A 14,449-nucleotide genomic window follows, 5' to 3' on the forward strand; every position below is an offset into this window, starting at 1 on the left:
ACAATGACGGTTAGAGGACAGGAAGTCACTGTCAATAATCAGTGGGTTGTTCCATATTCACCACTACTCTGTCGCACTTTCAATGCTCACATTAATATTGAATACTGCCAATCTGTTAAAGCTATCAAATATATTAGCAAATATATTAACAAAGGCTCGGATCAAGCAACTGCTGCTATTGAAAACAAACACAATGAAATAGACACATATCTAAATGGACGGTATATTAGCACTTCCGAAGCAGTGTGGCGCATTCTAGAGTTTCACATTCATGAACGCCATCCCACTGTCACACATCTAGCTGTGCATCTTGAAAATGGTCAAGGAGTCTATTTCAATGACAAGAACATTCTACATGTAGCACAGAACCCAACACACACAACGCTTACTGCCTTCTTCCAATTGTGTGCCACCGATAATTTTGCAAAAACATTGCTATACCAAGAAGTACCACAATACTATACATGGTCAAAATCAAGTTTTAAACGGCGAAAACGTGGACAGCAAGTATTAGGACACCCTGGTGTAAAAAAAGACTCAGCTCTTGGTAGAATGTACACTATTCACCCAAACCAATCGGAGTGTTTCCACTTACGCATTCTTTTACAACATGTTTGCGGACCTACAGGCTTTGACACTCTTAACGGTTAACGGACAACTAATGCCTACCTATCAAGCAGCGTGTAAAGATTTTGGACTCATTGAAGATGACCAACATTGGTAACATACATTAGGTGATGCTGCACTTTCACATTCCCCATCTAAGCTACGTGAATTGTTTGTTACTATTCTGCTGTTTTGTAACCCATCTGATCCTCTCACTTTATGGGACCAATACAAAGAAGATTTGTGTGAAGATATACTACACAATAGGCGTCAAGAAACAAATGATGAATCAATACCAATGAGTAATGACATATTTAACCAGGTCTCATACTAATTGAAGACTCGGTGTATGTACTAAGTGAAAAAACTTTACAAGATTTCAAACTGCCGCAAACAAATAGAACTATACATACACCATACAACCATACTGATTTTGAAAACTCTACAGAGAACCTACTGCAATACGTTGTACAACATTTGCCAAACTTAGTGCCCGATCAAACAATAGCATACAACACCATTGTTGAAAGTGTGGAAACAAAAGATGGAAAAATATTCTTCTTAGACGCACCAGGAGGGACTGGGAAAACTTACTTAATCTAATACTTGCAAAAGTACGCTCTTTAGGACTATTGGCTCTGGCAGTTGCATCTTCTGGAATAGCTGCCACTTTGCTAACTGGAGGTAAAACAGCACACTCCACGTTTAAACTACCTTTAACTGTTTCCATTGAAAATGAATCCACTTGCTCAGTACGCAAAAACGGACCCTTAGGCACCCTGCTTCAAAAAGTGTCTCTTATTATGTGGGACGAATGTACTATGACACACCACGCACATATAGATGCCGTACACAGAACTCTACAAGATATTAGAAATTGTCCTACAATCATGGGTGGGGTCACTTTTGTCTTTGCAGGTGACTTCCGACAGACTCTTCCTGTTGTCCCAAGAGGAACACGTGCTGATATACTAAAAGCATGCTTAAAAGCATCACACCTATGGGACTCCATAGAAACTCTTACCTTACGCACTAACATGAGAACACATTTAGGAGGTGGAGATAATCTCTTTGCTGATCTTCTACTACAAGTTGGTAATGGAGATTTACACAACACAAATGATACAATTAATATTGAAAATTTTGGGACGGCTGTCTCAAACTTACAGGTACTCATACAACATGTATACCCTAACGTTCACAATATTATCAACAAAGACTACCAATGGATTTGTGAAAGAGCTATAGACCCAGAAACACAAGTGTCAACCACATCAATGAACATACTACTTCAAATCCCAGGGGAAACAAAAGTATATAAATCCATTGACACAGTATTAGATACTTTAGACATAGTACATTATCCTCAAGAATTCCTAAACTCACTTAACCCTTCGGGACTTCCACCTCATGTACTCCAAATAAAAGTTGGCATTCCAATCATCTTATTGCGAAACCTACATCCGCCAAATCTATGCAATGGAACCCGACTACAAGTTAAAAGTCTTTTACCTTATGTCATTAAAGCAACTATTCTATTTGGCCCTGCTGCTGGCCAGTTAGCTCACATTCCACGCATACCCATGATACCTATAGATCTACCATTTCAATTTAAACGTTTGCAATTCCCGATTAACATTGCCTTTGCTTCTACCATTAACAAATCGCAAGGTCAAACATATAAAGTTATAGGCATCGACTTACGAGAAGAGTGCTTCACTCATGGCCAGTTATATGTTGCACTCTCTCGCACCGGGAATGTGCAAAATCAATTTATTCTACATCCTCATTCAAATGAAACTAAAAATGTAGTTTACCGCGAAATCTTACAATAATGACATACTTCATCTGTCACAACATTACACACTTTACTTTTCATCCCCGGACAATGTCGGGACGGGCTGCTAGAACAGATACAAACACAAGAAATAGAACCGCCTGAAAACATTAGCAAAACTATTCCTTATATTATGGGAACTAACAATGAAGTGAATAACATTAATAGTGCAGTTTTATTGGAACATATAACACAATACCCAGTTTACACAGCTACAGCAATGGATACAGTTGCATCAGACCTAAGTGAAGTAGTAAAAAAAAAATACTACAACAGTTACCCACAGACACAACTAAAACAATGGGCCTGCCATTCATATTACATATTGCATTAAAATTAAGATATGATTTAACTATCGACATAAATGTCAATGATGGATTAACAAATGGTGCAACAGGTATAGTGGAATTTGTAGAAGCTATCAATAACAGCCCAAGTGTAATTTGGATTTTGGATTAAGAAACGGTTGGCAAATTAACAAGGCAAGAAAATAAACACATATCACAGTAACATTTTGCCTCATTGGAAACCAATTCATGCTATAACACAACATTTTCAATTTACACAGAAATATATAACAATTATACGCAAACAATTCCCATTGCGACAATCGTCTGCACGTACTATACATAGGACACAAGGAGAAACTATTGAACCCCTTTACATCCACTTTAACAATAGCAAGGTACATGGAAAGGGGCGACCATTCGGTCCCCCCGAACGTATGGCAGAGTACCACGATCCCCCCGGGAAGCCATCTTGGGCGGGAGGAGAGTCTCGGCTGGTATGCCCGAAGCGGCGTAGCCGGGGCGCGCCTTTTCCCGCCCTGGAGTGGGCTGGCCTAGACACTCACGCGGCCGGCCACGCCCCTCGGGGCAGGCAGGGGCGGGTTTACTCCCGCCCTGAAGACGGATAAAAGGAGCAGCAAGCCAAGAAAGCATCCTCTTGTTCCTGTGCTCTGAAGCTGCACCTCCTTGCTGCACGTGAGCTCGAGACGGAACGAAGAGCCAATTTTGAGCGTGGTAATCTTTCTTTTTGTCTTGCAGATACTCTGTCGGAGAATGCCTAAGAAAGGCGGAAAGCGAATGACTACCGAGCAGATGCTGCGGGTACTCATGAAGGAGATGACCGAGCTAAAGAAGCGGGTGGCGGAGAGAGAGGGGGAAGGGGGACCGAAACGTCCCTTGGCGGGAGCAGCTCCGGGAGGAAAAGGCAAGAGGCCCAGGAGGGGAGCAGCTGGGGGGGACGTCCCGGTTCCCTGTACCCCGCTCGAAGAGCCAACTCCAGTGCCGGTAGAGGGGAATCCGATTCCCGTAGTGGTCACCCCCGTGTCCGGGGACGATATGCCGCCCGAGCTGGCAGCTCAATTAGCAGCGTGGTTGGGGAAAGATGGCGAGGGCACCACGGCTGACGATGCACGGGTACTGATGAAGCAGTTGCGCGAAACGAAAGAGGCGGCGAAAACATCTTCGCCAGTTATCACGCCGGTTGCGATTGTAGAAAAACCACCAGGAACAGGTTCAGCTACAGATACAGCTTCCGGTTCAGGTAAGCGGCCGTTGCCGATGGCGAGGGATGAGTCTACACCTTCTCGAAGGGAAAGGGTGGGTCAACATGTTCCTCTGGCTATTAAGGAAAAGATATGGGCAAACGAGTATGTGAACATATTTTCATTGCTTACTGATCATTATGAGATGGAGCATGTTCGGAGCCAAAAGGAGCACATGCATCCGGGTGTGTGGCGCGCAAAGATGGCCGCCTTTAAAGTTGATGAAAACATTGGCAATTGGGGCAAGGCGTGGGGAATTTTTACATCCATTGTGGGCGAACGTAGACACGAGTTGCTGTCCGAATTGCCGATATACCAGACACGGATTATGGAATATTCCGTAGCATATGGGGGAAATCAGTGGTTTTGTTACGATAATCTGTTTAGGAAAGCAAAAGAACACAATAAGGATTTGACTTGGGATTGTTATGATGCTGTTTCATGGTCAAAAATGGAGAGTACCGGTATGTTAAAGGTACCACTGGTGGGGAGCAGCGGGGGTGATTCCTCCCGCCAAAATGCCGGGGCGCCTTTCGATCAGGTTCAGGTTACGAGTACCATTCGAGGCCGAACGGCAACACAGGTAAAAGGGGGGTTTGTTGGAACTTCAACAGGGGAAAATGTACGAGGCCCCAGGGGTCATGCAAATTTCGTCACGAATGTGGAGGGTGTGGACAGCCATCCCATCCGGAGTCCATGTGCAGAGCCAGAACGGGTGATAACGGGGGTAAAGGAGGCACCAAACAGGTCTGAAATAGTCCGAGGGGCGCCTTTACCTACTCCGGTTGATACCATGGCAATGATTCCTTGGCTCAGCGAATACCCGGATCATGCTTCCGCTGGGGTACTGCGGAACGGGTTTTCATATGGTTTCCGCATCCCAGTGGGGGATTTTCAGGGTGTAAGACAATGTAAAAATCAAATATCGGTCTTGAAACATACGACCGTGGTACGGGAAAAGATTGGGAAGGAGGTTACTCGAGGGCGAGTGGCCGGTCCATTTGATGAGCCACCATGTGCTAACTTTGTTTGTTCTCCTCTGGGGGTGGTTCCTAAAAAAGACCCGGGTGAGTTCCGACTGATACATAACTTATCAGCCCCACGTGGTCGGTCTGTGAACGATGCAATAGACCAGGATGTATGTTCGGTGCGGTACGCATCTTTCGATGAGGCCGTCGCCATGTTGAATCGCCTAGGGCCCGGGGCGCTGATGGCGAAGTCAGATATCGAGTCAGCGTTCCGGTTGCTCCCGGTACACCCAGACGATCAGCGTCTACTTGGCTTCATGTTTCAGGGTCACTATTACATGGATAGATGTATGCCAATGGGTTGCTCTATCTCTTGTGCCTACTTTGAAAAGTTCAGTTGTTTTCTGCAATGGGTCTTCACGAAGAAGACGGGTTTTCAACATGTCATGCATTATCTTGATGATTTTTTGTTTCTGGGTGCGGCCGGGGTTCCGGAATGTGGACAGGCTTTGAGTGACTTTTGTATCTTAATGAAGCATTTCGGTGTGCCATTGGCACCAGGTAAGACCGTGGGACCCTCGACTTGCCTCGAATTCCTGGGGATCGAGCTCGACTCTGTGGAAGGTTGTTTTAGGTTGCCTAAGGAGAAGGTAGTAAGATTCAGGGCAGCCCTGGAAGCTTGTATTAGGGAGTCTAAGGTCAGGCTACATCAGTTACAACAATTGGTGGGACAGCTGAATTTCGCTCTGAGAGTCATGCCGATGGCCCGCCCCTTTTCCCGCTCGATCTCTCAAGCCATGGTCGGCCTGAAGGAGGGTCATCATCGCACGAGGTTGTCGGCTGAGGTTCGTCAGGACATGCGCATTTGGTTGGCGTTCCTGGCGGATTTCAATGGTCGAATTGTATGGAACAAACCGGTGATGTCCTCCGAGGAGCTGGGGCTGTGGACGGATTCGGCAGGGAGCACTGGTTTTGGTGCCATATTTGGCACACGATGGTCGGCCCAAAAATGGCCGTTATGGTGGCATGAGTGTGGACTGACAAGTAACATTGCCTTTTTGGAACTGTTTCCTATTCTTGTGGCCCAAAAAACTTGGCCTGAGGGGTTTAAGGATCACTCTGTGGTGTTTTGGTCTGACAACATGACTGTGGTTGAGTGTATTAACAGCCAGGCAGCACGATGCAAATGGGTTCTGAGATTACTCAAGGAGATTGTGTTATTATGTATGCAGTTGAACGTACTATTCAAAGCGAGACATGTGCCAGGAGTAATGAATAAGGCGGCTGATGCGCTCTCTCGTTTTCGTATGCAGGCCTTCTGGGGTTTTCTGCCCACAGCGGACCCGGTGGCGGCACCCTTTCCCGAAGCTCTCTGGTCTCTCGGTGCCCCGAATTACAGAACCTCGTGGGAGAGAGTTTAGCACCCAGGACAAGGAAGGCATACCAAGGGGCGTTCCGATCCTACATGGCCTTTGTGGGGGATGCTAGAAGGGAGCTTTGGGGCCAGGAAGAATTAGTGGTGGATTTTCTGCTGTCTTTACATCAGGCAGGCAAATCAGTGGCTACGGCCCAGAGGCATAGGGCCGCCATTTCCTTTATGGCGAGGGCTCATGGGATCCAGGACCCGACTGCGTCTTTTATTGTGCAAAAAGCGCTACGTGGGTGGCAACGCCTTGAGGGTCGCAGAGTAGATGAAAGGCGCCCGATAGGTTTGGATAGGTTGGCTCTGTTATCTGTACTTCCTGCAACTTGTTCATCCCAGTATGAAACGGTATTATTCCGAGCCGCTTTTGTGCTAGCATTTCATGGGGCTATGCGGGTAAGCGAGCTAGTGGCAAAGAACAAGCAGGATACCATGGGGGGACTGTGCCGAGAGCACGTTCAGGTCAGGGGGGAGACAATGACTGTCTCGTTTGTCAGGTCCAAGACCGATCAGGGTGCAATTGGGGACTGCACAGTCATACAAAGGATTCCCGGGTCTTCCATGTGCCCGGTTGTATGCGTAGAGGAATATTTGACGCAAAGGGTGGCATCATGGGGGGGGACCTTGTTGAGACACGCTGACGCCACCCCACTGACGAGGTTTCAGTTTCAGCGGGTGCTTGCGATGTCGATTTCGGCCGCGGGCTTGAACCCCGGCGAATTTGGGACCCATTCCTTTCGGATAGGCGCTGCTACAGAGGCTACAGCCAGGGGTCTGAATGTTGATCAAGTAAAACGTGTGGGGCGTTGGTCCTCAAACTGTTATAAGAGGTATGTGCGGTTGCACATGTTGTGAAGCTGTAATGACGTACTCACGCTTCTCGTCTTTGTTTGATTTCAGTTGCGCAAGCCTACGAGGCGGGGCAGACTGGGCAGTCGACCCGACACCGGGGGGCCAGCGGTCAGACGTCACCGGCTGTGAAAAAGGAGGTGTGGGTCGTGGGCCACTCATACGTGAGGCGTGCCGCGGACGTATTCAATGCAGGTGACATGATTCACTGGGGAATACGGGTACAGGGTGTCCTTCTACGGAAAGGGCGGGCTCTGTATTGACCAGTTTCAATCATTTTTTGAGGGTTTGTTAGGGCGGATGAGGTCACCGCCGTCTGTAGTCATAGTACATCTTGGGGGTAATGATTTGGTGACCACTGGTAGACGACTTCTTCTTGAGGCGATGCTTTCCACGGTAAGTTGGTTAGCGAGAAGAGTTCCAGGGTGCACAATTGCATGGTCCCATATGATCCCACGGAAAGTGTGGCGGGGGGCTCTTTCGGTTTCTGCTCTGAATCACTCAGTAAGGAAGATTAATAATAAAGTGAGTAGATTGTTCCGTTCAAATACACTGCATTCTATTTCGCATGGTTGTATTAAAGGGGACAGTATGTATTTGGGGGATGGTGTTCATTTATCCCGGATGGGGAACGAGTTACTTATAGGAGACCTGTTAGCTTGGCTAAAGACTTTATGACATGACCTTTAGGCAGGAGTGTTGTGGGGGGTCCGGATAGCCGGTCAACTATCCGGCCTGTGGCGGTAAGGTCATGATCGGTGAGCAGTAATTGGAAGATCCCTAGGGGTGGGCGTCACCCATTACGGATGGGAGCGCTCGAGGGAGGTGGCCATTGGCCCCTCAACGGGGGGGGGGTCCCGTCTAAGGATGGGCCGCCGAAAGGTAAGGAAAGGCGGTCAAGGCCCCTTCCTTGGTAGGAGGGGCTACAGCCCCCTCCTTGGGAATTTCCTGGGGCCAGGTCATCTGCGACGGCAGATGTGGTAAGTTGTGTGGGGTTTGGGAGGGGGTCTACGCTACCTTCTAGATACCTCACACGAGTCCTCGGACGGCCTTTAAATGGCGTCGAGTTTAATGGGGCCCCCGTCAAAGTCAAGGGAAATTGGTAAATGCACTTGAGGTATGCCTCTGTGCGGTCGCCCCTCACAAGTGAGGGGGATATGTCTGGTTTAGGGATCTTGACACCGGTTATGACCTTGCCGTTGGCCCTTAAACGTTAGGATGTACAATTTCAATTTAAAGTTGTAGGATGTTAGATCGGCTAGGAGAACCTTTGTATTAGAGAATATGTTAAGGTTAGCCAAACATCGCAAATGTGGAAATGAAATTGTACATTTAATATGAAACGGTTATTTTAACGTTTTTAATTTTGTTTCATATTTTTAATAAATACGGCCGGGAGGGTCACTCCCTCCCGTCTTCCAAAAAGTACAGAGCGTTTCCAGTTTCCCATCATTGGGGATTGTGTTGAGAGGGGGTGGCGGGTATCTCGGCCATATCATTTGCATTACGTAGCTTTAAGCAGAGCTAAATCTTTAGCCAACATATATATTAAAAACTTTCAGCAAGACAAAATAGCTGTACATCCAAAAGTACATGAAGAAATAACCCGCTTAGGGACAGACATGCAATTGCAAATATCAGTACCACAATTAGATAGCTATAGCCAACAGTGTAATATAATTGTCCATAACATACGGTCCTTGCAAAGAAATTACACTGCTATTAAATCAGACAAAAATATCATGAATAGTGATATTATATGCCTCACTGAAATAAACACAACTAGAAAAGCAGATAGCAATAGTTTCTTACTAGAACAATATCATCTAGTAATATTTGATAAATTTAATAATCAGCAAACAAAACATGGAATTGCCATTTATTACAGGAAAAACATTTTCTTATTGCCAATATATGAAACACAACACGAAATTGACATTTTATATTTTACTCACCATCTTAATAATTGTGACTACTTGTTATACTATACAAACCACCACATGTACGTCTACAGACATTACTACAAGTTTTAACTACCATAATGAACTTTTATCCAAATTATAAATATGTAATCATGGGAGACTTCACCATAGATTTAACACAAATGTCACAAAACACAACATTACTATTAGAATATATGCTAGAACAATTTCAATGTCACCAAAAAATACAACAAACAACAGACTACAATTTAACACTAGATCATATCTATAGTAATGTAGATGTAATGCACTAAGGTACATTGGAATCATATTATAGTGATCACAAAGCATTATGGGTAGCAGTTTAAAATGCAAAGAGTATCCTTTAACATGTTCTTTTATTCCAGATAATTACAAAGGGGAAAACATTATGTCCAGAATGTGTACTAACATTTACTCTTGTTTCAGGTGATTTCCATACTAGAACTCAAACACACAAAACAAGAAGAAAGCAAACAGTACCAAAAACCAATCAGAGCTAACATTGTGAAATGTTCGACCAAAACTAACTATAAGAATGCAAAACAAGAAAACAAAGTATTATACCATCTTGCTCTAGCTGATGAAAGTGCTTCAATTAAAGCAACATGCTACAATGAGGACTTTTACCAACAAACCAAAGAAGGAAATGCAATTTTAATTCGAAATTTTGTTTCAGGTGATTTCCATACTAGAACTCAAACACACAAAACAAGAAGAAAGCAAACAGTACCAAAAACCAATCAGAGCTAACATTGTGAAATGTTCGACCAAAACTAACTATAAGAATGCAAAACAAGAAAACAAAGTATTATACCATCTTGCTCTAGCTGATGAAAGTGCTTCAATTAAAGCAACATGCTACAATGAGGACTTTTACCAACAAACCAAAGAAGGAAATGCAATTTTAATTCGAAATTTCCTAACAAAAAACAATGTACTAATCATCACAAAGCAAACAAAGATATCAAGAATGTTATCCTTAACTATTCCTCAGGAAATTATGCAAGAGGCAGAATATATACTACAACCGCCTGCTCCACCGATTTCACCAATAAAAACTGTAAAAGAAGCTAAATTACGCTCATTAATGAGCATATCGGGGACAATATCTGAGGTACGCTCATTAAAAGTACACATTTTTCACACACTCTTTCACAACCCCACCCTCTTTTACACCCACCCCTCTTTCACACCCACCCCTCTTTCACACCCACCCCTCTTTCACACCCACCCCCTTACACACCCACCCCCTTACACACCCACACCCTTACACACCCACACCCTTACACACCCACACTCTTACACACCCACACTAACATTGTACAAAAATTTGATACATATATTCATGTTTGTCTTACAGGAAGAAGAAACCAAAATTATCTATCGCTGGGCAAGAAACAAAACTAAAATCAATAACTGATAAAGATACAACAGACTCAGTCAAAATAACCCTTTGGAGAGATGCCACAGACTTCCCAGTAGAAATCGGTTCCTACATAAAAATGATTCACCTAACAGTGCACGAATTCAACAACAATAAAATATTAAATACGACGCGGAATACACAATTTCAAGTAAGTACAAAATGCTATTGGAAAGGGAAGACCACTCGGTCCCCCCGAACGTATGGACGGGTGCCCCGATCCCCCCCGGGAAACCATTTTGGGCGGGGGTATGCCCAAAACGGCGTAGCCGGAGCACGCCCTTCCCGCCCAGAAGGGGTTGTCCTAGACACCCGCCCGGAAGACCGCGCCCAGTGGGCGTACCTGAGGAGGGTCCCCGCCCTCCCACAGACGGATAAATAGAGCGGGAATCCAATGAAGCGTCCTCTTGTTCCAGTGCTCTGAAGGCTGCACCACTCGGTGCTCGTGAGCCCTCGACGGAACAAGCGGCAATTTTGAGAACTTTTAATCTTTGTTGTTTCTCTTTCAGTATCAAGCGTGTGAAGGATCTAGGACCTCGTCGATCAACTCTAACGGAGTGAACGAAGCCATGTCCGGCAAAAAAGCGGGAAAGAGCTCCGAGTTGGAGAAGATACTGCGCACTTTGTCGAACCGAATGGCGGTCATGGACCAAAAACTGGGTAAAGTGGATTCGATCGGTCAGGGCTTAGCAGAGGTTAAAAAGCAGATAGCAGCCCAGAACAATCATAACCGTCCTAAGAAGGTGATAGGTCCGGCCTTGCCGGGAGTCGCCCCTGAGGGTAGGGGGAGACGTAGTAAGAAGAGGGCGGTTCCGGGGAGGGCCCGGTCCCGGAGGTACCCCCAGCAGGCCCCGTCACACCGGTGGACAGCCCGGTACCGAGTCCAGATGTGGGTTTACCAATCCCGGTCGTAATAACTCCGGTTGATGATCAGATGCCCCCAGAACTGGCCCTTCAATTAGCGGCAGTATTGCCCTGGCTTAAGAAGAAAACAGTGGGGGCAGGGGCTGCGGGGGACCCAGCCGAGGAAGCCAGATTAATAATCGAGCAGTTACGGCAGTCAAGAGAAGCCGGGACGGCGAATGTTCCTTCTATTTCCCCACAGGTGGCACCGGGAGTGACGACGGTGGGCCGAGAAAAGACAGCAGACACGGCGGTTGAACCCGGTAAGAACCCATTGCCAATGGTAGGGGAAAGTTCAGTGCCTTCGAGGCGCGAAAGGGTAGCCCAGCACATCCCGGCGGCCACGAAGGAAATGATATGGTGGGACAAATATGTTAATATGTTTTCACTATTGACCGACCATCGTGAAATAGAGTACGCAAAGACCCAGAAAGATTTATGGCACCCCAGCGTATGGCGGGCCAAGATGGCGGAATTTAGGGTCGACGAGACCGTAGCAAACTGGGTGAAGGCCTTCTCTATATTTACGGCAGTAATGGGGGAGCGTAAACCTGAAGTGTTGCCCGATCTATCCTGTTACCAGAACAGGATCATGGATTTTTATAACATGTACGGGGGGAATGAGTGGAAAGGTTATGATGTACACTTTCGAAAGTCTAAAGAGTTTGATGCAACTTTAACGTGGGATTGCCTCGACACGGTATCGTGGCACAAACAGCTCTTGCCTGGATCGGCGGGTACGTCCTCGCCGGGCGGGAGCGGGTCTGGGACAGTTCAACAAAGGCCGGCACAGCCCTTTCGAGCAAGCGCCGGTGGGGAATCACAACCCAAGACCGGCGGGAATGGGGGCAAGCGGGGGGTTTGTGGGGGTTTCAACAGAGGTAACTGTAACAGGCCCCAGGGAACATGTAGGTTCCGGCATGCTTGTGCGGGCTGTGGGAACTCCTCACACCCGGAAAGTAGCTGTAGGTCCAAGAGCGGTAGTTCGGGAGGTAAGGGGGGATCCAAGCCGGATTGAAGTGATGCTTGGGAAGCAATCGTCTTCACCCATCGACATCATGGCTTTGACTCCATGGCTGAACAAATACCCTGATCATGTATCCGCCGGGAATTTGAGGAATGGTTTCCTATATGGCTTCAACATCCCGGCGGGGAATTTTTGGGGGAACCCCTTTTGTAAAAATCAGCTATCCGTTCAACACAACCCGGCAGTGGCAGCCAAGAAAATTACCAAAGAGGTCAGCTTGGGACGGGTAGCAGGACCTTTTCCATGCCCGCCAGTGGCGGATTTCGTGTGTTCACCTCTAGGAGTGGTCCCGAAGAAAGACCCAGGGGAGTATAGACTCATTCACAATCTGTCGGCCCCGAGGGGGGCCTCGGTGAATGAAGCCATTGACCCGGATGTCTGTTCAGTTCGGTACGCATCGTTCGACGATGCCGTTGCCCTACTGAATCACCTGGGCCCCGGTGCTCTGTTGGCGAAATCCGACATCGAATCAGCATTCAGGTTGCTCCCGGTACACCCGCGGGACCAGCGCTTGCTAGGATTTACGTTCCAGGGGAAGTATTACATGGATAAATGCATGCCCATGGGCTGCTCAATTTCTTGTGCTTATTTTGAGATGTTCAGCTGTTTTTTAGAATGGGCATTCACTGAGGCCACAGGGCATAGACATGTGATGCACTATTTAGACGACTTCCTGTTCTTAGGGCCGGCTGGCACTGCGAAATGTGCACAGGCACTGCAGGACTTCTGCATTCTCATGCAGGAGTTTGGGGTCCCATTGGCACCAGGTAAGACAGTGGGGCCATCTACTTCACTGGAGTTTCTGGGAATTGAGCTCGATTCAGTGGAGGGAGGCTTCCGTCTGCCAATGGAGAAGGTGGCCAAGTTCAGGGCTTCCTTAATACAATGCCTGGGCAAAGAAAAAGTGACCCTGCACCAGTTACAACAAACAGTGGGTCAGCTTAACTTTGCCTTGAGAGTAATACTGATGGCTCGCCCCTTCTCACGTTCCATTGCACAGGCTATGGCCGGCCTCAAGGAGGGACACCACCACACGAGACTGTCGGCAGAGGTTCGCCAGGATATGTGCATTTGGTTGGCATTCCTGGCGGACTTGAACGGTCGAGTGGCGTGGAACAAACCCCCAGCATCGTCGGACGAACTGGGTTTGTGGACCGACTCAGCCGAGAGCGTGGGATTTGGCGCCATCTTTGGTAACCGATGGTTGGCGCAAGTATGGCCGACGTGGTGGCACTCCAGTGGCCTAACCGGTAACATTGGGTTCTTGGAGCTATTTCCCATTTGGGTGGCTCTGTTGGCATGGCCAGAAGATTTTAGGGACCGCTCAGTTGTGTTTTGGTCAGACAATATGACAGTGGTCGAGTGCATTAATCAGCAGGCAGCACGCTGCAAGTGGATCTTGAGACTGTTGAAAGAAATTGTATTACGTTGCATGAGATTGAATGTACAGTTCAGGGCAAAGCATGTGCCGGGTGTACTGAATAATGCAGCTGATGCACTCTCTCGTTCACACATGCAGGCTTTCAGGGGCTATCTACCTACAGCGGATCTAGTGGCGGCACCGTCCCAAAAGCACTATGGCTGATCGGTGCCCCGGATTACAGGACCTCGTGGCAGCCAGTTTAGCGCCCAGGACGAGGAAAGCCTATGAGGGAGCGTTTCGTTCTTACTGTGCCTTTTTAGGGCCGGCAGGGAGACATAGCTGGGGGCAGGAGGAATCCTTCCTGGGGTTCTTAGTGGCGCTTCATAGAGAAGGCCGATCAGCAACGACGGCCAACATACATAGGGCGGCCATATCATTCATGGCACAGCTCCATGGAATACGTGACCCGACGGGTTCCTTTTTAGTCAGGAAGGCGCTCCGCGGTTGGCAACGCCTTGAGGGTCGCAGACAAGATAC

At 47.2% G+C, this 14,449-nt stretch overlaps 1 protein-coding gene across 1 annotated transcript in view; it reads left to right on the plus strand.

The window, feature by feature from the left end:
- The window catches only part of LOC147684599 (uncharacterized), a 37,757-nt gene that overhangs the window by 9,749 nt on the left and 13,559 nt on the right, over positions 1–14,449 (plus strand). The window contains exons 4-6 of the mRNA XM_086939719.1: positions 9,623–9,820; positions 9,873–10,325; positions 10,564–10,770. Of these exons, the coding sequence (XP_086795845.1) occupies positions 9,623–9,820; positions 9,873–10,325; positions 10,564–10,770 (858 nt within the window). The remainder of the gene's footprint in view (positions 1–9,622; positions 9,821–9,872; positions 10,326–10,563; positions 10,771–14,449) is intronic.

This window comes from Lissotriton vulgaris, chromosome 10, assembly GCF_964263255.1.
Source record: "Lissotriton vulgaris chromosome 10, aLisVul1.2, whole genome shotgun sequence".
Classification (NCBI taxonomy): domain Eukaryota; kingdom Metazoa; phylum Chordata; class Amphibia; order Caudata; family Salamandridae; genus Lissotriton; species Lissotriton vulgaris.